Source organism: Coptis chinensis, chromosome 1 (genome assembly GCF_015680905.1).
Source record: "Coptis chinensis isolate HL-2020 chromosome 1, ASM1568090v1, whole genome shotgun sequence".
NCBI lineage: Eukaryota > Viridiplantae > Streptophyta > Magnoliopsida > Ranunculales > Ranunculaceae > Coptis > Coptis chinensis.
The window spans coordinates 53,571,464-53,598,437 of NC_141456.1; the positions used below are offsets into that span (position 1 = coordinate 53,571,464).

The following is a 26,974-nucleotide window of genomic DNA, read 5'->3' on the forward strand; positions in this document are numbered from 1 at the left end:
TCAACATTGCTAGTCCATGGCCATTTCACATATGGGGTTTGGACATCATGAGTCCATTCATTCCATAGAAAAGCACAAGCTTCCGGTTTGTCCTAGCTCCGATAGATTACTTCACCAAATGGGTGGAAGCGATCCCCTTGGTTCATGTCAAGGAATCTAATGTCAAAAACTTCATTTTGACCAACATCATTACCAGATTTGGCCTCCCCCACACACTGGTAATGGATAATGGCTCTCAGTTCAAGGGAAAAATAGTTAAGGAATTCTTGGCTAAATGGAAGATCGTTCACGCATTCTCCATTCCCCAGTATGCTCAAAGCAATGGTCAAGCAGAAGCTAGTAACAAAGCAATCCTAGATAACTTAAAGAAGAAGATTGAAAAGAACAAGAGTCAATGGCCAACGCAGCTAGAAAACATCCTATGGGCTCATAGAATGACAACTCGTTCTAGTACAAGCGAGTCACTATTCTCACTATGTTACGGTACCGAGGCCGTCATTCCTACAAAGCTAACAGTTATAACGACTCGATCTGAGATCGTCGAATCTGGTCAGAACGATTCCATTCTTGCTCAAGAAGTCGACTTACTTGAAGAGCGACGTGACCTAGCAGCTATTCAAGTGGCATCCTACCACCAAACTTTGAGGAAGACATACAGCAAGCGAGTTAACCTTCGAAGTTTCCAACCTGGTGACCTAGTCTTGAATAAGACTAAGGATGACTCGAAACTAGCACCAACATGGGATAGCCCTTACATAGTGGAACGAGTTGTTGGCAATGGAGCATATTGGATCAAAACCCAAGATGGACAAGATTTACCACGTCTTTGGAATACTTTCTTGTTAAAGAAATTTTATCAATAAAAAATTTCATTTCCATGAGTTCTTACTCTTAACATTATACACATAGTTTTTATTTTGCATCAATGCACTACAATCTCTCAATGTTATTAAATAGACGCACAACTCACTCTCTAAGAGCAAAACGCTAACTTGAACTAAAACGCTCTCAAAAGCTCAAACGTTCTCCATGCTAAAACGCTCACTCGAGCTCAGGGCTACATAGCACCACCACTTCTCACTAGTTTGGGACCTATACTTCTAGGACCGACTCAGTACAGAACACTCTCTAAGAGCCAAACGATTATTTGAACTTAAACATTTTTCGGAGCTTAAACGTTCAACACAATAAAACGCTCACTCGAGCTCAGGGCTACATAGCTCACATGCTACTTAGCCTTAACATTTCTCACTAGTTGGATACCTACACTTCTAGAGTCAACTCAGTGTAGAACGCTCTCTAAGAGCAACACATTCAAACAAACTTAAATGCTCTCCATAGCTCAAACGTTCTCTATGATCAAACGTTCAATCGAGCTCAAGGCTACATAGCTCACACAATTCACACTAGTTGGAGACCTATGCTTCTAAGGTCAACTCAGTGTAAAACGTTCTCTAAGAACACCACGCTTACTTAAGCTAAACACTCACTCGAGCTCAAGGGCTTCATAGCTCCAACACTTCTCACTCGTTGTAGACCTACAACTCTAGGATCAACTTAGTTCAGAAAATTCCCTGGCACACTCGAAACGCTCTCCTGAGCAGTACGCTCAATCGAGCTCAAATGCTTTATGGCATTCTAAGTCTTCCTAGACAACAGGATATACATCTATAGGTCTAATTTATACTTAGATGTCAAGATAACATGCACCAAGCATTCAGATAAAAGAAAGCTAATACTTCAAAGCAAACATGCATTTCATAAGTGCAAAATACGAACTGCCTGAGCATACTCAGGAAACCAGTTCTTTACAACTACCGACCTGCCACTTATGTGGAAACCATCTTGTCCAAATACCAAAATTACAGCAAAAAGTAAAGGCGAATTGCCTAGGTCGACCTAGGTTAACAGCTCTTAATGTATGTGGGCCAAGCCATTGCTAACATAAAAGACGAACTGCCCAGGCAAGCCCAAGAAACCAACTCTATTATATCAAGACAACCAAAAACAAAACAAAGACGAACAGACTTTCAAGAGAACACTTACTTAAAGCTGACAAGATTCAAGAAACATTCGACAAATTCTCAGTGGCTAGGGGCTCCAGTGCGACCTCCAAAGCAGCTGCATCTAAGGCTAGATTTGAGACAGAGTCATTCACAAGAGCAATACCTTCAGATACAGGAAGAATGGTACTAGCATCTCCAGGTGCGTCTGTCACTATTGCACCTTGAGCCCCAAGTTCTGGTTCCTCCTGTAAAGCAAGATATTTACGCTCCCATTTCGTTGTAATCTTTTTCGATTCGCCTCTCAAAAAGAGTCTCATAGGCGTCATTTCGCCTTTGGCTGCGATTGTTGCTTTACTCAGACGCATTACCCAGTGTACAATGCCACCTCATCATTCGCTTCCTCCAGCGCCCCTGCCAAGACCATTTTCTCTAAAGCGACCTGATCGTACTGCTTCTTCAATTATTCAAAACTAGCTTGGAGAGATACTTGAATGGTACGAACGTTCTCCAGTTCTTCTTTCATCTTCTCTCGTTCACTCTTTTCAGCATCAGCGATCATGGCCAGCTCTTTTAGTTTCTGGTATCCAGATAGTACCTACAAAACAACAGTACACTCACACATCAATACATCATTCTACCTACACACCGCAAAAAGCCAAATCACACAAACACTTACCAAACAATACCCAAGGTTCATTGCCCTCACATTCGCGGCAAGGTCTCCCATGGCGTCCAGGTTCTGCTGATCTCCATCGAGAGCAATGCTATCTAGTAAGCAGCTCACTATAGGAGCCGATTGGAAGCTACAGTCAGAGCTCAACTCGTACTGAGTCTCACCAATTTTAGGATTGACATAGGAGACTCCCTTCTCAAGGGCATAACCCTTTCCCTTGCCAGAACCAGTCTTGGCACCTCCCTTACTCGGAGCTTTTTCTTTGCCTCTACCAGCAGGGGGAAGAACAACAACAGCAAAATTGTTTTTCTCCTTTTCGAGGGAGTTCAGATCCACACCTCTCAAATACACCCTCTGGAACGACCTCCCCTGGGAACTCGAACCACCCTCAATTCGCCCAGTCGGTTTATCAAAAAAGCAATGACTCGAATCCCCCCTCATTATGCCCTCCAGCACCAGCTTTTCTCTTTAACAAGCTTCCAGATTCACGAACTGGAACACTAAGCTCCTCTACATCCACCAGAACTGGCACACACCTCCTAGGAGTAGGATCAGAACCAGCGTGGTGACCCTTCCCACCAGAACGATTGGTCACACCACCATCACCCCAGAGGTCCCACCACCACCTACAGGCCTCATCGGCCCACTCCGGCTCATGTTCCTAGCATCCATAGTTATAACGCCACTATCTTCCCTCTCCATGAAAAACTCGCTAGACGACGCACTATCGACCTGACCCTCTTTCCTTTTGACTCCTCTACTTTAGCCTTATCCTACGACTTCCCCTTTCCACAAAGAAAGCCGCTACCTCAAGCAGTTTCTTTTGCTTCTTAGCTCGAATAAACTTAGCGAACCTTTCGATCACTCCCCGGTTAGTACAACTTGTAATAACGATCTTTGCAAAATAACCAGTTCCAACAAACAAATATTGCTCAATATACAACAAAAGACACAAAAACATATCAGCAAAATTGCAAACCCTAGTATGAACTGCAAACCCACTAGCACAATAATTTACAATTAACAACAACGACCTTCTTTCCCAAAGCTTGTTGCTCACACCATCCAGAACGCTCGACTTCCCCGTTAGCGTCTGCAAACTGAAATTATTGGCACGAGATCGCTTCACAGTGAAGTGCTAAAAAATATCAACAACTTCAATATGGTACTCCCCGATATCGTTCAACATATCGAAAACTTTAACCAACCGCCAGGTATTGCCAACGAACTAGCATGACGCTTTCTTACAAAAGTTCAAAAAACTGCAAGTAAGTTTCGAGAACGGTATCCTCATACCAGCTCGTAATTGCACCTCACAGAAAACTACCCCAAAACTTAGCGGTATGTAACTGTTGCTAAACATGTCTGCATCCTCCCCAAGTTCGTGTATCTCCAGGTCGCTTACATGTATATCATAAGATTCCCTTAACTCTATAAAAGCTTTAGCAGCACGCTTATCTAATACCCTAGGCGGTAAACCACTAGAGGATGATGAAAACCTATTACTAGAACTGCTCGCCATAGCGACCACAGAGTCAGAACCAACATCTTCAATTTCCTCACTCAATAAAATCTCTCAAATCTCATCAGATCGAGTATCATCTGAATCAGACATACTTCCTCTTCTAATACAAGTTCACGACAACAAGTAACTACAACTAAACCTAACAAACCCAACCGAAAACAAGAATCAAAAGAAAGAAAAGCGCAAAGGAAAATGGTAGAAACTAACCTTAGCCTCTTGAACTCAAAGGATGCAATGAGAAACTCCTCAGATCTCCAGGCGTATATTGCAAGCCACTGGTCCATTTCCCAAAGAAACACAATCATGTATTCAACCTTAACGTGCCACGTCGTTCCACAAAACGAGGCGGTTAGCTTGCGACCCTTCAAATCAACCGTCCCACGTGCCAACTTAAATCTCTCACTAGATCGCTATCCAGTACTTAACGACCTGCTGAGAGGGGGCTGTGTGAGGGAGTAATATACACTTCCATTGAATATTAGCCACGTGTCCAGCACACCAGGAGGATCACACTCATCCACACGTCTAGGTCGCTGATAACCAGTTCATACAGATTAAGCAACCTCCTCAGCACCCCGAATGTCCTTCTCCCAGAGCACCCGTGTCCAGAACGTCAAGCTTCTAGAACGCTAACTCTAGCCAGCACCCCAACGGCTAGTAACGTATGTTGCAGCTGGCATTATCAAGACCAGAGCTTCAGCTACGCTTGCCATTACTCCACTGCAAGATGCCTTCATGGTTCATTAAATGTCATCAAGTCCAGAACTTGACCTGACGCGAGAGAGGAGGAAGCGCGGTCACCTTTGCCTATATAAAGAAGAGGAGGAACTACGTCTGATCTGATTCAAGTCTCCCCCAGCAGAAAGAACTTGATACGTAGGTAGTTCGTCCAAACAAACTCGGTCAATTCAATCCCACAAACACCTTTCTCTTCGAAAATTGACTACATATGTAAGGTTAACCAAATATAACCTTTACACCTAGATAAACATGATTTATCAAACTACATACAATACTCTAACACAACACTAATCATCAATAGATTTGGTTAAATGACTCATCCAGATATGTAGTAGTTTATGTGTGAAAGGCTACAAGTTCCTAATGAGTCGGAATCCATCACTGAGACGTAGGGAAAATAATGGGGTTAGCTTAATGTACGTTGAAGACGTTGAAGGAGAGAGAATCTTATTGGACTACAGCAAAATCCCACTAGCTCTCAGTGACGATCAAGTTTACTAGCGTGTGCCCGTTCATGTGTGTTTAGGAACATGCTATGGGACCCATAGCTTGAAAAACTAGGCAAAGACTCTCAGCCGCTAAAGCACTAAATAAAGTTCGTTTTGGCACTCTGGGTCCCCTTCCCCTCATAATCTCTATATATACACACCTTTCTTTCCCTTACATTGCATGGTTGTGTGAGTGAAAAATAAACTTACGTCTTATATTCCCATGGCTTCACATACCATTATTGTTGGCATTGTTTTCTTTGTGTTAGTTGGCATAACCATGTGTTCAGCCACTAGACCACTCCTCACTCTTGAAGTAGGTGCTGGCATTAAGGGAGGCTATGGAGTTGGAGGTGAAAATAGTGTTACCGGACTAGGGGAGCATGGAGCTGCTGGATATGGTAGTGGAGGTGGAGAAGGAGCCGGTGGTGGCTATGGCGCTGGTGGAGCAGGTGGTGGGGGTGGGGGTGGCGGTGGTGGTGGTGGAGGAGGTGGAGGTGCTGGTTATGGGGCTGGAGGAGCCCATGGTAGTGGATACGGTAGTGGCAGCGGTGCTGGTCATGGTGCTGGAGGTGGGGCTGCTGGTGGTGGCGGTGGAGGTAGTGGTGGTGGCGGCGGCGGTGGCTATGGTGCTGGAGGGGAACATGGAGCTGGCTATGGAGGTGGAAGTGGCGAAGGTGGTGGTGCTGGATATGGAGCTGGAGGAGAACATGCAGGTGGATATGGTGGGGGTGGGGGTAGTGGGGGAGGAGGAGGAGGAGGTCATGCTTGAGTCCTGGCCAAAATGTCTGGCGTGATAGCAATTTAAATCATGGGCTCATGGCTATGCCCCATAAGGGAGTCATAGGAAATGGAGAACAACATCTTACAATTGCGATTGAAATAAACTTGTTTCTCAGTAAGAGAAAGAAAATATATCTGTTGTGATCTATAGTTCTATATTTACTTCTATATATGTTATGTTTGTTATGTTTGTTATGATATATGAATATGCAGAGCCATAAAGAAAGCTGCATTCAACAAGCTGTACGTTCTCACTGTATTGTGTACTATCAAGAATATTTGCATGAATATAAAAAGTGTTGTGATGGCTTCGAATAATGAGTACTCTCGAATAATTGTGATTAATATTAAGGTACCGGATTTAGAGGTGTCAATAGGTACCGTTTCACAGTTCCTTGTTTCTCAAGAGCCCATTAGAACCGGGTATCTGTAGTTGTCTACTACAGAAAGGGAATACCATTTTATTCCTCTCGCAATTAGTGCTCGTAAAACTTTTTGATGTTTATCATTTTCTTTGAACCGTAAGACCAAGTTAATATTATCTCTACTCAGATTTTTCCCATTTGGGTGGTGATACACGGGAGTTCGCAAGCTAGGGAAGTTCACCATGAGATCGAGAGTGAGCATCATAAGAAACAATACACATGCCACTCACCCTAGGCACAGACGCATAGTAAAGCACTCGAGCTTGATATAAGGCATTATTTATATTTATTTAAAATATAAGTAAATATTAAATAAAATTGTCAAAATACAAATTTTGGATTTTAACAAATTAGTCTGAACTATATCTCTTAACCCTGATATTTTATATATTTTTTAAAAATGGATAGATTCAGAATCGGGATATTTTGTACTATGGTTTTCAAAACCGACCACAATATTCCCAGAATTTAACAAGTTAATCATCAACTATGCTAAACCTAAATATACTGTCAGAAGCAAAACACTGTTTTAGCAAGCGCAAGGTTTCCAGCTCTTCCAACAGTTCCCAAGCATGTGCTTACGTTTTCAGGTCTAGCAAAATACCAATACTGCACAAATAGACAGTACGTTCATGCAGAATGGTTTTCTTTTTTTTAAAAAAAAAATATATATATATATCTCTGTTATGGAATCATTAGTTGAACAACGGTGCTGAAGCAGAGAACAAGGGTTTTATGTCGTCTCTAGTTTTCAAGGAGGGTTTGAGAAGCTTACAGGTCACAATTGGGCCTCTACACCTTGCAATTTCGCCCGGCCTGACAGATCTTTTACCCCATCCTATATGGATGGGTTTTACCATGTTGGTTCACTAAATTGTCTTCCCACAGCACTTGCACAGTTACACCGGACAGGAAGCTTGGCTTGATAGAATTTCGAGCTTCATACATCCCCTGTGCAAGTTTCTAAGGACTGGATGAAGGAAAAGATTCTTTTTCACACAATAGATTCACACAATAGATTCGTATAACATGATCGATCATGTAATCCTGAAAATCACTTGTTCTCTGCGAGCAAGACTCCAGTTTTGTTTACCAATAACAAGATCTCAATCTTGACGATACCTGAATGGAGCATACAAAATAATTTTAAAGAAAGGCCTATGGTGTTGCTTACACACATGAAAATTATACACAATTCACCTGCTTTGTTGTCAAGCAAAACAAAATGAAGTGCGGGGGAAACAAAAGTACTGGACTCAAGTCTGCACAGACAGTCAGAAAGATTGATCAAGTGATTTAAACCAAAGAAGGGAACCATTCAGTACTAATGAGATAAGAGATTTTCAGTAAACACTTTGCATCCCCATCAAATGAGATCGAGATTGTACTTGCTTCCTATTTGGGAGACCTTCGCAGTGGCTGGACCACCTAGCCCTTAACCCAGCCATAATATAAATCTATCCTCACCAGCAAACTTTTACTAAAATTTGCACAATACTAAGCAACCCCTTCAGTATTGAGTCCATACTTTTATCAAGTCTCTAATACCTCGTCAACTACCAATACAACAAGAGTTCGTGCCAAACATGAGATAATGATAAAAACACCGATCAAGTGAAACTACAAAATCTAAGATCATATGAAGCTACATTCCGCCACTATAATAGTATCTTAGATTTCATAAAGTACGGGAACACTTCTAATCCAGTAATCCACCACTGAAAAGAGTGATTCGAAAACATGAAAAAGAACGACACCTTCGACCAAAAAGCTTGGATTTGCTCACTGGCCAGAGTCATTCTATGAAAATCAATACGCATTGACTCCACTGTTCTCACCTGTTTAGTAACAAAATTGAATAAACCACTGGAGATTTCCATTGGGTTGCTACTCAGGTCTTGGCCATGTCATCGGCGACTGTTCTTTTCCTCAATACCTGACCGGGAGAATCTCTGTCTAAGGACTTGGAGGACCTCCTCCAGCGTCACATCTTTATTTTTCAGTAAAACCATGCAATGAAACAACACATCCGCGGCCTCTGCAGCAGCACGGGATTTATTCTTGTTCTCCTCCAATGTCCGACATAACTCGTCTGCTTCTTCTCTACACAAGTGGGTTTCAAAATAGAATATACAACCATAAGAATCTTATGTTTGTGCCAATAGGAAATAAATAACATCTCAATATAAATCCAAGTTTGAGCTTGCTGTTAGGGTTTTATAATCTGGAAACAGAACAGTTTTTTTGGTGGCAAGTACAATATGAACCACCTACAAGTACCATTGGAGTAGGTTTAGATGGAACAGCATCTTCCCTGCTTTAGTAATTAGTACTTCACATCTCAACCCCAAAAAAGAAGAGATGAAACTAGATATTAGAGTTTTTAAATTATTCTCTCTCCAAGTAAAATAAGATTGAATATCTAATTAAAGCACCAAAGAAACTACAGAAAACATCAGATACAAGGGTTTTAGCAAAGCAAATCAGATGAAAGTTGAACAAGAAAACATTCCAGATCATTATAAAGACAGAAGTGCCGTCAGCCAGCCATATATGCTAGCACGTGAAAAGAACAGATTTTGACTTGAGGAGGGATTTTCCATCCAGTCGTGTGTGCAATATAATGTTACAGCCCAGCATGAAGCTGGCAGAGTGTAAAATGAAGCTAGAAAACAGTTGCCCCTGAGAATAATGCAAAACTAAACATATGTGTATATAAAACATTTGAGATACCGAATTTTGGAGCACAACAACTTCTGGTCTAGCAATAGCCGCTTTGTCCATGATGGTTTCCCATTTTCTATGGCTCCTAATTCTGTTTGCCGCTGAGAGATTGTGGACTCTAACGAGTATAAAGTTGTTAATGCCAACGTATTTTCTTTTACCTACATTTATTAATCATAAACCACATGAATTAAACTCTCCTCAAGAGATTCAGGTTATTACACCTCAAATTGGCTAAAAGAAAGGTATATAAAATAAGAAAATAAGGTATCAACATTTCTTAACCTCGGAGCCTTTAAGATAATCATTGACCGAAACATAGTAGCAAGTCTCCGATCCAGTGTGGCAAGTAGGACCATCAGGCTTGCCAAGATATATTATCTGAAAACATTATTATCATATTAACAGATGGTAAATCTGACAGTCTCAGGTAAGCACAAGTCACAATGATCAAGTCCAAAGAAGCTTACAGAATCACGGTCACAGTCAAGAAAGATGTCAATGACATAAATAAAGTTTTTTGACGTCTCCCCCTTTGTCCACAATGATGATCGCGAACGGCTATAAAATGTTGCTTTATGAGATGAAATGGTGGCAGCAAGTGCCTCTCTGTTTGCAAACCCTTGCATTAAGATGGCTCCAGTGTCCACATTCTGAGCAATCGCCACTGCCAAACCTTTGTTGTCCCATTTGATGCTATCCAACAATAATTCCACCTAAAATTATCCCCGGCAAGAAACAATAGACCATCTCATATACAAATATCCAAACTGAAAGGAAAAGGATAAAAAGAAAAGTCAATGAGTCCACAACTCTAAACTATACAAGGGGATCTACTCCAATAAAATAAGAATACATATAGATATGGAAACTGCATGTAACTCACCAAATCATGATATAAAGGCTAATGGTAACAATTGACACCATGTATTCAAAATAAAAATGATATTTGTCCATCAACAATCCTTCTCTACCTTTCTTTGCCACACAAGTAAAATGAACCTACAATTTAATTGATGTTTCATGATTGTATAGTAGAGATCACAGTTTCTTGTGCACATGAAAAAGAAAACTAAGTCACGGTTTTCTTTAGTTAGGCCATACTTTTCCTCTACGAAAAACTAAATACATGTAGCGTCTTTGATGTCTCACCAAATCACAAAAATAAGATTAGTGTACAACAACAAACGCGAAAAGATAAGTACAACTTACAGATGAAATCACCCGTCAGTTTTCCTTCTCTTTATTTCTTTGCCAGACATGTAAAGGTCCCTATTATTCTGTAGACAAGTCTACAATAAACACCTGGACTATGTCCGGTTCCTTGAACAATTGTAAGGGATACTTACATTTACACACATTCACATAACTGATTTAATACAAATATATATCGGGGGTACCTTTTTATCGGAATCTGAAGCTTTGATAACAAGGCTTCGTTGAGACACCTTTTTTCGGTGAAAGGTAATACTAGTAGAAGAAGGTGGAAATGAACAAGTCTTGGAAGCTGGAGAGAGAAACTTTAAGGAATTACTGCTACCAATTGATGATGAACCAATGAAAAGTGAAATTGACATTATTTCCTGGTGAGTAACCCAAATTAAATTAAACGAATGATGATAATGCGAAAATCCAATAATGAGGAAACCCATATAACAAACTATCTAAGACAAAAGGACATTTAGTAGTGTGATTTTCAAGTTAGAGAAACATACAGTGGCAGCTCTCTATGACTGTATGTACTTGTTGCCAAATCAGTAGGGACTTAATATTAGTTTTGAAATAACTAGTATACTGGTGTGCAGTTGGGCACGATTGCACATGCAGTTTCTACCAATATCTGTTTTGATGAATTGGTGGCTAAGAAGATGAATAGTTGGTGGCTAAGAAGATGAATAGAGCAGGTTCTATCAAAAAGAAGGAAAGGGAAAAAAAATAGGGTAATTTTGACTTAACCCCCCACAGATGGGTAGCGGTTTGACTAAACCCCCATTTTTAAAATCATTTGAGTTTGCCCCCCATTCCGTCAATTTTGTGTGTAAGACGTTGGTATTTTAGCTATTGACCATTTTACCCTTATGAAATAGATGTTGCATTGCCCCCCACATTAACACGTTAAACCTAGCTTTGCGAAAACCCCCCAAACGTTGCCATTATTTAATTCTTGCACTCTCTCTCTCTCGTATTTTACCTATTGACCATTTTGTCCTTTCTGACAAATTAAGGGTTTTTTTTTTTTTTTTTTTTTTTTTTTTTTTTTCGTTAAAACAAATTAAGAGGTTTACTATTAGTTAGTGTAAACCCCCCAAACGTCAATATGCTATTTGCATAAACCCCCCAATTTTTTAGTTAACCGTAAACGAAGAAGAATAATGTAAAGAAGAAGATGAAATATGATAATAGAACCTGAGATCGTTGATTTGTGTTGCTAACCTCGCAAGTATAGTACCCCACTAAATGCTCCTGCCATGCTATCCAAAATCAGTACTAGATTATGATTTATTTAATGTTGAATGACAATTTGATAATTTCAGTGTTGGGCTTCCTATTTAATTAGATCTACTTCGGCAAACTTATCAAATTAAACAACAAGACACAACATTGTATGGATGCTGATCGAATGGTAATGACGGGCAACCATTCCGCCCATGATGACGGGATGGGCTTTTGGAAATTCATGTTGGCGAGCTCAGTTGTAGACATGGTTGAACACATGGCAATGTTCCCAGTTGACACTCTCAAAATCCATATGCAAATGTTCGGCACCACTTCCACCGCCTCATCATCTGCCCACCGCCACAATACTGGTAAAGTTTTTACCTCAATTATGCGAAAAGAAGGTCCATTAGGCTTTTATTGTGGCATAAGTGCTATTGGTCTAGGTGCCGATTTAGCTCACGCCGTTTTATTTCACGGTTTACGAAGTATCTAAAGAAAAACTAGGCAGAAATAAGCTAAGACACCACCCGTTAGCCCACATCACAGCATCAGGCGTGCTCGCGATGACTGCAAGTGATGTAGTATTGACTCCATTGGATGTGGTGAAACAAAGATGTTGCAATTAAAGAAGAGTCCTTATAGTGGAGTTAAGGATTGTGTGACAAAGATGTTGAAGGAATAGGGGTTTAGAGCTTTTTATGCTTCGTATAGAATTACGGTTGTGATGAATGCGCCTTTTACGGCTGTGCACTTTGCTACTTACGAAGCGATGAAGAAGGTTTTGAGTGAGATATCGTTAGAGAATGCGAAAGTGAAGAACAAATCTTGGTTCATCTAACGGTGGAGTGGTCGGTGCTTTGGCTAGTGCGTTACCACTCCATTGGATGTTGTCAAAACCAAATTGCAATGTCGGGGTGTGTGTGGTGGTGGCGACAAATTTAGCAATACTTCAATCAAATGGTGCTCAAACAGATAGTTGCAAAAGAAGGGCCCCAAGCTCATGCTTGAGGATTGAAGGCAAGAGTGTTATTTCATGCTCCTGCAGAATCGCCATATCTTTTGGTCCCACGATGAAGCCATGAAAATATTTCTTCATCATGTTCACGAGAGCTCAGTATCCTTCCAATTGTGAGAACTTTGGAAACTGAACAAATATGTCCCAATCGTGAGATTTCTTCTTCTTGTTTACTGTTAACTAAAAAATTGGGGGGTTTATGCAAATATCATATTGACGTTTGGGGGGTTTACACTAACTAATAGTAAACCTCTTAATTTGTTTTAATTAAAGGAAGGGAAAAAAAAAAAACCTTATTTTGTCAGAAAGGGCAAAATGGTCAATAGGTAAAATACGAGAGAGAGAGAGAGAGTGCAAGAATTAAATAATGGCAACGTTTGGGGGGTTTTCGCAAAGCTAGGTTTAACGTGTTAATGTGGGGGGCAATGCAACATCTATTTCATAAGGGTAAAATGGTCAATAGCTAAAATACTAACGTCTATTACACACAAAATTGACGGAGTGGGGGGCAAACTCAAATGATTTTAAAAATGGGAGGTTTAGTCAAACCGCTACCCATCTGTGGGGGGTTAAGTCAAAATTACCCAAAAAAATATAACTATTGCTTTGAGAGTTTATTATTACAGTAAACAAAGCTAAGTAAATAAGATTGAGCTTAAAGATTTTCATGCGCGTCCATTCAAATTAAAAATCGCAGCAGAAGTAACCAATAAAACAAAGTGGGAATGAAGGAGAACAATAACTTACCATGGATTATTCGAGTTCCTTTGCACAATGAGAAGCTGGAGAGAGATCTCGTTTGGGCCAAAACCGTTGGCTGCGAGGCTCACTGGACAAATAGGGAAATCAAAAAATACATTTTTTTTTTCGGTATGTCCAGCTATCAGATTTTATTTTAGTTTATTTTAGCCTGTGTTATCAGACCCGGACCTGCGAGTTGACTCGGTAACCGGGTTGAGTTAGAGGTTAGATCGTTCATGCAATCAACCCAGCACGAACCTATTTAAACCGTCCGGTTTTTAGTCAAACCGGATAGACTCGGCCGGTTTTGACGAACTTATAAACTCACATAACAACTTATACCAAGTTACCAACAAGCCAAACTTTATTGTTTGTGTTGAGAATATGATTTATTATTTACTAATATTAATTTATTAGTACTTAATACACTCAAATAGATTTCTTTTCAAAGCTAAAAAATAGGGGGGTTGGTTCGAACCTAAGTTCTCAAAAATAACGAGGCCTAATCCCCACCACACTACATTACCACACTACATTGAGTTTTCAATAAAAAATAATAATAATAATAAAAAAAAAAAAATAGATATACATTATAATTGTTGTGCAGTAACCCACTGGTTGGACTAATGACCCAATACATTTACCAGGTCAGTACTCGGACCGGATCTAATAACACTGATTTTAGCCTTATTTTAATTAGACCAATTTCGAGTTTAGTCACTAGCAAACTTCTCCATGTTTAGTCACTAGCAAATTTTGAGTTTAGTCACTAGCAAATTTTTGGTATGACGAAAAATTGTGGTGGGCACAGAGAGCCAATACCAACTGGATTAAGTTTTTGGTAAGGTTGCAATTAAACTTATTACAAAATGGCCTCATCTATTCTTAGTCGGAAACCTTCTAATGTTCTCAAGAACTTAGGATCTCTTGTTGTTGCTTTGTCACGTGAGCGTCCCTTGTCAAACAATATTGCTTTGAAAGTTGTTATTGATGATAAGAAACCTCTCCATGTTGTTTCTGGTCGCATCTAGCCTACAAACTTCTCAGTTGGGAGCTAAAGTCATTGATCAATGCAGACTTCAGTCTAGTGCTGCTGACAGTGGCAGAGCCAGGGGCCCGGGGTACCTGCCTCACCCTGGAATTTGAATAAAAAGGTACTATGTAGTCTTGGTTCTCTTTGTGGGCCGTTTGGCAACTATTTTAAGTATAATGAGTTTTGCTTTTAAAACGAATTCTTACTTAAATGATTTTGACATAAGCCATTATCAAATAAATGATACCAAACAACCAAACTCAAATGAGTTTTTGATTTACTTACTAAAACTAAAATGGAAATAGAAAATTGCCAAAAAAAAAAAAAAAAGAGAGAATGAAATAAGGCAAGAGAAAAGCTCTACAATTTTTGTTTCTCATTATGTAAGCTAGTTTTTTTTGTTTATGTTTTAATAGATTATCTCATTTTAAGAATGAGATAATGGTTTCCAAATATTTTTACCAAACACATTTTTTTATATCCAAAATCGATTATGAGAATCATAATCAACTATTGACCCTAAAATGGATTCTCATAATGGTTTCCAAACGGCTCCTTGGTAAAACTGAAATGTCCCCTTTCTTTAAGGGCTTAAGCATACCCATTTATATGAATTGCCAAATTTGCCTATAAATTAAAGAGTAAAATAGAGTAATGGTCTCTAAGGGTCTAAATGGAATTTCATACATTGTTAGGTGTTTTTTTACTTTACCAGGTGTAGAAGCTTTAACCTTGCTGACTTTACCAGTTAGAAACTCCCCTTCATTGTTCCTGCCAATTACACAGCTGTGTAAGCAAACAACTATGTAAGTATAAGGGTATCATTTCTGAAATCTAGCATCAAAATTAATCTTACACCATCCAGGAGGTGGTGAGATTCAACATCTTCAGTAGAGGGCTGAGAGTCCTCTAATGTTATAACAACAACATAAGTTTCCACCTCTGTAGAAAAGGCTACATTCTAGTCTCTGCATATATTGTAAGCATGCATCAAATTAAAACAACTTGTTGACTAGTTAGGCATAATATTATTGAACCTTTTGTTATTCTTGGCCAACCAAATAGCATCTAGAATGGCACCAAAAAGAGAGGATTGGCATGTATTATCTTTGTCAGGTGGTTTTTTGAGGCTAAATCAAAATTGGAGCCACTCATAATTATATGGTATTTGTTCCTGCCACGCCCTACAAATGTGGCCCAATAAAAGCCCAATTCAATACAAGCCCACACTCAGTGCCCATGCTTAGAGCCTAAGCTCAAAGCCTACCTACCTACACATAAAATATATATCAATTACGCACATATCAAACAACTTCCACAACTTCATCCACATTCAAGATCGTTCGAATAATTCACAACACTACGATCTTGTGACAGTTCTCCAGTTGTTATCCAAGTTGATCCCATGATTGGATTACTGGAGACAAGGAAGTAACTGATCATGATTCTATAAAACCCAACACTCGTCATTCTCAAGAACTACGCCATCGAGATTTGATCCCAAACAAAATATTTAGGTACGTAGGCAACTTCAAAACCGAAGTCCAGTCTCATCTTTCTCCAAGACGATCTCCTTTTCAATCTCCAAAAAGAACACTTTCAACCCCTCAACTAGTGTGTTTTGGCAAATCTTGCCGAAACATATTTGGCGTCGTCTGTGCTCCTACCCTCAACCACAAAAAAGTTACGTCAATGGCTTCACGAAAAACAAACAACAGTGAAAATTTTCCTCTTGCTGCTTAAGTTCAACACTCAATTTCTACGAATGAGAATTCACTTTCCAAGTTCGATGGTTCTCAGCCATCTGCGACTGAGAGGGTATGCATTCATATTGCAAATCCAACAACTCAGGTCGATCGTTGTCTTCGACAATTCGGAACAATAACAAAAATCTAAAGAAATAGATGTGTCGACTTCTTGATTAACGACCCAAACATCTAAAATTCCAAAAATTGTTTGGGATCATCTAAATTCTGATGCATCTCTGTCAAAGACTACAAGCACAAACTCCCACACTAAGAGAAACTGTGAGTCGCTTACGAAAGGCTTCACGCAAACAACATGTGCAACGCAAAAAGCCAACACTTTCTAGTGTAATTGTGAGCAAATCCACAAACTCCTCTGCCGACCTTGATACCGACCACCCTGTGAGGAATCACCAACTCACGAAAGATCTCATGAAGAAAACAGGTTTAGGCGATTCAAACCATACTAAGGGAGATCGGCCAAACATCCATATAAGTCGGCAAGGTAGACTAGTTGACCCACGGAGAACTAATGAAGTTCTTACCTCAAGCTCTAGGATGGGTAGGCAAGCCACTACAAGTCCTTGCCGTAATAGTAGTATGCACCGATCTCGACAACAACACTATTCACCAAGCAGTTCTAGTTCACATCCTAATCGCTCAAGTCGTAGTCCCAATCCAAGAGCTCATCGTCGACCAAAATATGTTGACAATAGTAGTTGGGGAGATGTAGACTCACTTGCAACATGTCAAGAAAAGGGTTGTGATAGTCCATCACTCTATCCGTATTCTCCCGATGTTCACCATAGGAGACGAAGGAACCGGTCTCCACTGTTGGCTCGGTCACCTTCACCTGCATGTATGGCTCGAAGAGAACTCACTCCACCTCCTCTGAAAAACTCTTGGGCAAAATGTCCACAGTTCGGCCATGACCATCGTCGAGAGAATATTCTATTTTCTGAACGACATCACCATGAGATGATACTAAAGGCTGTTAATGATAAGGAGTCATGAGAAAACAAAATTTGAAATCTCGCTATAAAGAGTGGTACGTTTTGATTCTCCTTTCTCTCTCCGAATCCAAACAATCGTTCATCACAAGGACTTCAAGCAGCCGAAATTCGAGAAGTATGATGAGATTGATGGAGATCCTTTGATGCATCTTGCTAATTATAAAAACAAGATGATCTTATGGACTTTGGACGATGCTATTTAATGTAGATCTTACTGGCGGAAGCTTCAGTTTAATTGAATCTACACTTTAATTGAAACACAATTAAAAGACGACCTAAAAATCATTCTTTTATTGAATCTCTCAATCACAAATCACACACATAAACACAACTACTGAAATCCTAACTACAAGCCCGTTATTTAAAGTAAACCTAGAAAGCATAAACCAATAGGAACACGACATGTCTCCAATTAACTAATGGACTCGAATGGGCTTGGACTCAACTAAGGGGCTCATGCCCATAATATGACAGCAATATACTAATGTTCTACATCACTATTATTTGCAAGTTATTATAGTCCACACTCATTGGAATTGAGTTGATGAGATGGTTTAACATGCTTCCAGAAAGATTCATCCATAATTTTACAGATCTTGCTTACAAGTTTGCCGAGCATTTTTATCACAACTGGAAAGAACCGAAGAATATTGATTCTCTCTTCAGTATTAAACAACAAAAAGACGAAAAAACTCAGTAAGTTTGTTGCGAGATTTTGGAAAGCAGCTGTTGAGATTCCTGATGCATCTGATATTCTTGTCATTTATGCTTTCAAGGAAGATATTAATTATGATAGGGATGACATTTACAACTCTATAGTAAAAGACATCCTAACAACTCGTTATGAATTTTTTGCTCGAACTCAACAGTTTATTCGAGTTGAAGAGGACGCATAGGCACGAGATAGAGATCGAATAAGCAAGCCGCAGGAACAGAGTCAAAAACTGAAGTATCAACAGACTACCGATCAAAAGTCCGAGGGTGATGGTAGGCCACAACAAGGCCAAAAGAAACTTCTTGAGTTAATAAAGTTTACCCCCCTCAATGAGAAGTATATGTTATTATCTATGAGAAGATTAAGGGAAAGAATATCTTATCTCCACCTTTTCCTCTCTTCGAATATTCTAAGGCTACATATGAAAAATCATTGTGGTGCAAGTTCCACGATGATTCCGGTCATGAAATTGAACAATGCCGATCTCTAAGGGGTAGAATCCAAGGTTTGATCGAGAAGGGTATGCTCCAAGATTACGTGCTAGGTCAAGCAAAACAAGCTTTAGTCATGACCGCACAAAATGTAATCAAAGTTTGTCATGCCAGAGTTGATTCAATGTCTAACACCCAGTGCAAGAATTTCAATCACTCTACGATCACCAATCTCAGTCACCACTATGTTTATAGTGGATATGATTTTCTCCATGGTATGGGTACTGAGACGTATGAGGAAGGACCTCTCTGTCAGACTGACAATGATCTGATAGGAGTGCACTATCCTCATTATGATGTTGTTGTGATACAAGGTTTTGTTGGAATTCATCATGTGTAGAAAATCATGATTGATACAGGTAGTTCGGTAAATGTGATCTACAAGAGATGTTACAAAAGACTCAATCTCCCCGAGAAAATGATAGTTCCCAATCCAAATCCTATCACTGGCTTTGATGAGATAACAACAAAATCAATTGGTAGATGCTCTCTTCTGGTGACATTAATGAACAAGGAAGTTACAATTGATTTTCTTCTCATGGATTGTAACTCTTCCTACAATGTCATTATGGGAAGAGATTGGATTCACTTAATGGGAGTTGTCGTTTCTACTTTCTATTAGGCTATCAAGTTCTGGTGTGAAGGTAAGGTCGAAGTGATCAGATAGCAGCTCTGAAGTGTTATGAGTCTATGCTCGAAGATTATAAAGATTCAGAGGTCAAATGCAACACCATCCTAAATGTCGATGGGGTTAAATAACAATTACAACATTCCATTGGTCGGGTAAACACTATGGAGCAGCGTTTGGGTGGGCCCTCGACAATCGACAAGTTCCTAAAGTACAGATCGGCAACAAGGAAGAAGAAACCACTTTTATTTCTGCAGAAATTTCTAAGAAGGAATAGGATGAACTCATTGAGCTTTTGAAGAAAAATTGCACAGTGTTTGCGTGGACGGTCAAACAAATACATGGGATTGATCCTTCACTTGCATGTCACAGGCTAGATATCGACCTAACACAAAAGTCAGTGTGTCAAAAGCCTCGCCGAATGGCTCCCGATCGAAAGCTCAAAGTGAAATAAGAGATCGACAAACTTCTAAGTGTTAATTTTATTAGGCATGTACTATATCTTAAATGGATATCCAATGTAGTAGTAGTCCCTAAGAAAAATGGGAAACTTAATTAGAACCTGTGTTGATTTTACTGATGCCAATAAAAAATGTCATGTTCACCCGTACCCCTTGCCTCATATTTCTGAAATGGTTGATGCCACTTTAGGGTTTAATCAAATTTCTTTTATGGATGTCTCAATGGGATTTTATCAAATTGCATTAGCCGAAAATGAACAAGAATTTACAACTTTCATAACATACCAATGCTTATTTTGCTATAGGGTAATGTCTTTTGGTCTAAAAAATGCACTGGCAACATATCAGAAATTCATAAATACATCATTTTCAAACTTCTTAGGCAAGTTTATAGAAGCTTATATTGACGGTATGATCATCAAGTCGCATGAAGAGTCTTCACACTTTCATCACTTGCAAAAATTCTTTGATCGGCTTGTACATATTTGAATGCGTCTAAATCCATCAAAATGCGCATTTGGGTTAGCATCGGGTAAATTTCTTGGATATCTTATGACCAAACGAGGCATTAAAGCTAATCCGCACCAAATCTGTCCAATTATCGAAATGCCCTCTTCGAAAAGCAAGAAACAAATCCAGTAACTAATAAGGAGGATAGCTGCTTTGGGTAGATTTATCTCAAAGTATTCAGATCGGCTCCACTCTTTTTTCAAGCCATTAAGGGATCTCCACAATGAACGAATGAGTGTGAAGTAGCATTTCAGAAAATAAAAGAATACCTAGTACAATCACCAATTCTTACTAGTCCGACCACCGGACAAACAATTGGCATTTATTTGGCAATATCATAAATAGCTGTGAGTGTCGTCTTATTCATTGAAAATGAACAACCAATTTTCTTAATAAGTAAGACCCTTACAACTCTAGAAGAAAGGTATTCAAAGATCGAGAAAATAGCTCTCTCACTTATCCATACTGTATGAAGATTAAAGCCTTATTTCCAAAGGTGTATCATCAATGTTTACACTGAATATCCCTTGAGGAAAGTTCTTCGAAATGTTGATTTGAACCGATTAGCATATTGGAAAACATATTTGAGTGCTTACGAAATTATCAACGAAGCCCGATCATTCGAGAAAGAGCACGCATTGGCATCACTTACGGTAGATTTCCCTATTAATGACATACCGACCATGGAAAAGCAGTTTGAGGAAGTTCCTCTTAATCCACAACAAAGATCAGCTGATCCTTCCACAAGTGCCAACCCTTCTTTAGGGATTCTACACACAGACGGTTCCAAGAACAAATCAGGTTTAGGCCTTAGTTGTGTTTTGATCTAACCCGATGGTGAGAAAATTGAAAAATCTATTCGTCTTGGATTTTGCGCATCAAACAATGAAGTTGAATATGAAGCGGTTCTTTATGCAATGCGGGCAACACTTGACCTAGGGGCCACAAAGATCGAGATATTCATTGACTCAAAGCTTGTTACGAATCAATTTGGCAGATCTTTTGTTGCTCGAAATGATAGGATGGATGCATATGTCCAAACAATGCATGAGCTATCTATTCATTTCAAATCCACTGCAATTCACCAGTGCTATTGCAATGATAATCGTCATGCCGATGCCTTGGCATATCTCTCAGCCGCAATTGATGTTAACAATAAATGAAAAATCTATATTGATTTCCAACCTTTTCCCAAGCATAACTATTATAGAAGAACATGTTCAAAACTTATATATTGCTCATCGATGCTATTTCCAGACGACATTTCAAAATTTCGAATTCGAGCAAGTAAATGCCGTAACAACAAGGAAAAGAAAGAGAGAAGAGCTAGCTCAATCAGCCAGCACAAGTTCAGAATCTAACTCAGATGAAGCAGCTAGCTCAAAAAGATTTAGCCGACCATCAAGTTTTGGCTGATCATCATGTTGAGAGTGATTCTCCACTCACACATGAAGCCGACCAAAGCAATGTTGATATGGAAGATGAGTCCCATGAAGCAAATAATTCTCCAAAAGGACCATATTTGGATCTCCAATCTATCGACGATGATTCTTCACCAGATGATTGGAGACCTATTTATTTAGAATATCTGCAACATGGAACTCTACCTAAGGATTTTTAACTTTCCTACAAAATTAAGAGAGATGCCTAGAAATTTGTCATAACTCTAAATTCTAAAGGCAAGATCCTACTTTATAGGAAGGCAAACAATTTCAGCCCTCTTTTTAGATGTCTTTCTAAAGATCAAGGTCATCTAGTTCTCGAAGAGATACACTCTGGACTTTATGGAAACCATTCTGGGGGACGTATTCTTGCACATAAAGCCATGACTCAAGGATACTGGTGGCCTAGTATGCAAAGACACTCAGCAGAACTTGCCCAAACATGTGTACCATGTAAAAAACATGCAAATATAGGTAAACTTCCAACAATGGAACTCCACCCAATTCTAAGCCCCTGGCCTTTTGTGAAATGGGGCTTGGATATTGTGGAACCCCTACCAAAGGCTCCTGGAAGTGTACGATTCTTATTGGTTACGATTGATTATTTCACTAAATGGGTAGAAGCTCAATCACTTATCAACATCTCTATAATAGATGTACGACGTTTCTTATATATGGAAAGACATTGTTTGTCGCTTTGGAATTCCAGCTAATATCGTCTTTGACAACGATAAACAATTTGATGCAGAAGAAATTCACAAATTTTGCGCCTCCCTAAAAATTCAGCATAATTTCTCCATACAATATTATCTATAAGCAAATGGACAAACAGAAGCAACCAATAAGACAATTCTCTCAACTTTGAAGAAGAAGCTTCAAGAAACAAAATGAAATTAGGTTAAAGAGTTGCCAGCAGTGCTTTGGGCTTATCGCACCATGAAGTTGTACTAATGTGGAAGTAAGGTTTTCAAAAGATTTGAAGTTCAGGTTCACAATAAATTGTTTAGAATATGGATTGATGGGAGTTGTGAAGGAGAAATGATAGTATTCTTAACTAGAACTCATTACTTGTTTTGAATGACTCAAACTTTATATTGATTAATGAATGAAAAACTTTGATTGAAGATTGAAACATAAACTTGAAAAGAAACAACTTTGATTGAAGATTGAAACATAAACTTGAAAAGAAAAAGATTGAATTGAAGATCAAAAAGTAAAAAAAAAAAATTGAATGTAAATGACTTGAAAATAAATCCTACTCTACTCCTACATACATGACACTAGAATAAGTTTAGGTGCATTCTCTCTTCCTACTTTTAGGTTATTATACCCTTACTTTTAAAAAAAAACTGATTTGCCCTCACCTTCTACAATCAAGACACCTCACCGTGTTGCTTTATGCTTTTTTCTTTTGTATTTTCATATTTTATTGATGAATCTAGGTTTTGAACAAGTCCTCTTTTCTATCAAGGTCATCCATCTCTAGTCTTCTGAGTTAAGGACGTGATTTTCAGTTCTCTAGTTTTGAGTCATTGACCTTTGACTTTTGACTTTTGACTTTGACTTTTTTAGCACTTTTTCATAGCAGCTTTGAGTCTTCACAATAAGCGTTAATAAGACTCCTTTTGGCGCTAAGATGCAGCTTTTATGATAAGTGGTCTGAAATGTTCTGTAACCTAAAAAAGATAATAAAAGCTATGAGTTGTCTTTTCATTATGCGTAAGTGATAAATGATATAAATGAATAGTCTACCTACGAAATGAACGATGAACTCAAAATGTAAGTAAACTAAAACTATTTATGCGTGTCTATATTTATCAAAGTTTCTACTCTCAATTCTATCGAGATAGAGTGGAGTAACAAATTCGTTCCACTCCTAGTGCTCTAGCATGGAATGTTTTCTAATCTAATTAGTCAGTCTTAAGTCTAATGAGAGCTTTACGAAGGGTGTTATACTACGATACAATATGAAATTGATTATGTTGAATTTAACTACGAATGCTATGGAAATACGATTGTTTTTTTGAATCTAGATAAAGGATTAGAGGGGAATTGAATCCACCTCGAATCCAACTTAATAACCTAGTATAGATTCTTGTATCTCGATTCTTACGTTCTTACAGCAAGAATTCGAGTTCTAATCCCTAGTGTTCATGGCATTTCTACCGAATACTAACTAGCATGTGAGGTCGTCCACCCATTCTCATGGCGAATCATGACCTTCTAGATTGCAATAGATTTTACAATGCTTCTACACTATACCACTAAGTTTTCATCAAAGCTTCATTAACCCCTCTAATGGAGGTTTTAGCCTTGAGTCATCAAACCATCATTTCCCATTGAATTATAACTACACATCATATTAAAATTCTAACTTAACTAAATTAACTAACAATGTTTCAATCTACTTAAACTACGAAATGATAATCAACAAGAATTAAAACTAGATCTATAAATTGAGATGACAAAAATCAAAATTGACAAAATAACTATTTTATTTATCTAATCAATCAAGAACAATGATTCAAAGACTTAATCTAAAACAAGAATCGAAAATGGAACTAAAACTTAATTAAAATACTGGAAACTAGATCTAGAATTATCTATATTGTTTTAGGTCTAACTAGCTACCATTAACAAAGAGCTAAGCTTTGGTTTTTATACTTTCAGATCCAAAAATCGTGCATGGGCTTGGAGCCATGTTTTGGGCCAGAGAATCAGGCCCAAAACCCAATTCTTTCAGTCCAAAAAGGCCTCTTCAGTTGCAGTTGGCTTCAATAGACTTTTCGTCCACTTCTCCTCCTCTGATTGGGTCAAGGCTTGGACCATTGGAAAGTTCTTTCCGAGCCGGTCGTTTTGACATAAGGTAGGCCCCATTCCGAGGTCTGAGTCCAAAGATACGGCTTTCGGAAGTTCTGCTGACTTGTGTGCTGTTTCTGCCCGTGTCGACTTTTTAGCTTTTGACCGGGCTTTAGGAAGGCTTTGTCTTCTTGAATCTTTGCCTTTAATCACGGAACTCCTTAGTAACCGACCTTTGCTCCTTTATCTCGCTAAAGTGGCACATTTCTGCACATAATGGACTTTGAAACCTGAAATACATAAAAACACGTAATCAGTGTTAACTCTTAATTATTACTCACATAATTGGTGAAAAGTATGATCATTCAGGGGTTAAAACTACAGTTTTGGGCTCTTATCAAACCACCCCAAACAGAATTTTGCTTGTCCTCAAGCAAAGATGAGAAATTAGAATAAGTGACCAAAATGGAGTTTTATCTACTCGTTTATTTGAGTGCGATTGCATTGACATATGCAACGACAAGGCTAAAACCACTAGGAATTCCCCTAGTGGGCCGAGTTATAGCCTCGCGTGAGAGTTTTTCGATGAAGGTACTCACAAACTTCATCTATACTACAACGACTAAGAAATAAAACTATTGTTTTCCTCATTCATGTCCCAACTATCTATACATCTCACTAGCAAATGAATAAGAATAACCATGTCAAAAACCTAAGCTAATATATGCATAATAATCAATCATTTATGATACAAATATAAATACTATGAGTAATACCATGAAATGCCTAGCGAGGTTAAGTTTCTGAAAACTTCGAATAAGCGTCCTTAAGAAGGTCCTCACATAATTGTCAAGACGAAAACCACTCTGATTTTTCCGCTCAAGTTTCGCTACTCCAGTGTGCAGTGGGCACACTTTACCTTACAATCTCAATGACAACAAGGAAGCCGGAGTCGATCAAACACATCTGTCACTTACTATCACACTAACCTATTCCTAATTGAGCTAGATATCTTTATTAGGTGTTGCGGGGATTAGGAGATGGTTTAAGAAGGAAGGAAATGGATATTCAAAAGGACAAGTCTGAGATAGTAGAGTCTTCATATTATGTAACTTAGAGAAAACCTTATTATTTACTTTTGCTTCTATACTTTGTTTCCATCCTTAGCCATATTTTTTTTTCTTTTTCTTTGGCTTTTGACTCATTTTATTCTATTTTTTTTGGAGTTTTTATTTTATTTCTATTTCTATTTTTCTTTTCTTTGGATGAGAACTTCTTTTCTTTATTTTCTGAAGCAATTAACTAACTTTTGTTTACACCGTTTTTTTTTTCCTCATTCTATTCTCAGACTTATTCTAGATTGGGTAGGTTGATTTTTTTTATTTTGTTTTGTTTTTTGTAACAGGGTAAAGGATTTGTGGGTTATGAAAGGCTAAAGAAAGGCTCGAGGCGACTAGCGGAAAATAATTCATAGGTTTGAATTTTTGGCTATATCGATCCAAAGAGGGCCTAAATTCTCGCTTAGGATATGACATAGTGATCAAGCAAGTGGACGTGTGATTTCTCTATCCGCATTTTACTTCTCCCTTGTGTCATTTGTCAAATGTTTCGCTCATATAAGGCTTTAGGCTATATTCTCACAGATTTTGTAGAATAAGTACTCTAGCCTAGATTTCAAAAACTTACTGCTAACAATCATAGATACTCATGTAATATATTTATAGATAGATGCAAATATTATTACCTACATATTAACCTAAGTTTCTAACAATTATTCTAATGCAAAAGCTACGTGAGACTTCTAGATTGTTAAGAGCATAGAGAAAGAAAACAATACCAATATTCCTAAGTGTATAGCATAAACTTATTTATTTATATTTTGAAATTTTTTGAAACTTTAACTAGAAAACAATGCATATTATACATATCTATATCCTAACAGATGCCTTAATTACACGTGTTTCTATGCCTCCCCCCCCCCAAACAAGAAGCATGCTTTGTCCTCAAAGTATTGTAAATAAAGAGGGTAGGAAAAATACCATTGAAACGTGTGAAATTCAGGAACATCTGCAAAACAAAGTTAGAACGTACTAATATAGGAAATAAAAACTGACACAACTCTATAAGAGTTCTACCCATTATGGGGTTAACAGAATTAAATATGCTTGGGACATAAGCAGACAATAACAAAACTAAAAACTTACCTTATCTCCCGCTTAAACGTCCTCCTCCTCATTAAAGAGATGAGGTTCCTTCGCATCTTGCCAGTCCATTATAACTTACCAAGCTTGCCGCCATTTATCATCTACTAATACTAACCTGTTAAGTGTTATTATGTCTGATGGGATGTACGGGGCGACCAATTGAGGTCTGACCGCCATCCCGCCAAGTCATTATTCGCGAATGAGCGAACCACCCCATTGGTGGGTCTCATGACTTCAACCCTTTTCCAATCTGTGAATTGTGCACGAATACTGAGGTAAACAACTACGCGATGATGCGACTTACCACCAACAGGCATAAGAAGATACTTACGCCTCATGGTTTTGGGCTCTCTTAAGACTAGCGACTAAAACT

General features: G+C 38.6%; 1 protein-coding gene and 1 pseudogene across 2 annotated transcripts; one reads left to right on the forward strand and one right to left on the reverse strand.

The window, feature by feature from the left end:
• Window positions 1-7,168: 7,168 nt before the first annotated feature.
• On the reverse strand, window positions 7,169-11,283 carry LOC147524541 (histidine biosynthesis bifunctional protein hisIE, chloroplastic-like). Of its 2 annotated transcripts, XR_015219712.1 has the most exons (8): window positions 11,081-11,283; window positions 10,766-10,948; window positions 9,836-10,081; window positions 9,651-9,746; window positions 9,375-9,526; window positions 8,480-8,744; window positions 7,842-7,903; window positions 7,169-7,763 (listed from the first exon to the last, which is right to left on the reverse strand). XR_015219712.1 is itself a non-coding variant. In XM_086603667.1 (6 exons), the coding sequence occupies exons 2-6, from the start codon at window positions 10,940-10,942 to the stop codon at window positions 8,549-8,551; spliced, it is 867 nt and encodes a 288-aa protein (XP_086459793.1). In that variant the 5' UTR covers window positions 10,943-10,948; window positions 11,081-11,283; the 3' UTR covers window positions 8,220-8,548. The 2 variants fall into 2 exon arrangements, 1 of the variants encoding a protein (XP_086459793.1); XM_086603667.1 differs by lacking the exons at window positions 7,169-7,763; window positions 7,842-7,903 and having other exon boundaries at window positions 8,220-8,744.
• A 708-nt stretch (window positions 11,284-11,991) lies between these two features.
• On the forward strand, window positions 11,992-12,936 carry LOC147524542 (uncharacterized; annotated as a pseudogene).
• The last annotated feature ends 14,038 nt before the right edge of the window (window positions 12,937-26,974 follow it).

What these genes read in the sequence shown, in the direction of transcription:
- LOC147524541 (XM_086603667.1), bottom strand. Translation starts at nt 10,942, where the DNA reads ATGTCAATTTCACTTTTCATTGGTTCATCATCAATTGGTAGCAGTAAT. An exon ending in CTTCAGATTCCGATAAAAAG is followed by an intron (nt 10,082 to 10,765) that starts GTACCCCCGATA and finishes GGATAATTTTAG; the next exon opens with GTGGAATTATTGTTGGATAG. An exon ending in ATTATCTTAAAGGCTCCGAG is followed by an intron (nt 9,527 to 9,650) that starts GTTAAGAAATGT and finishes TAATAAATGTAG; the next exon opens with GTAAAAGAAAATACGTTGGC.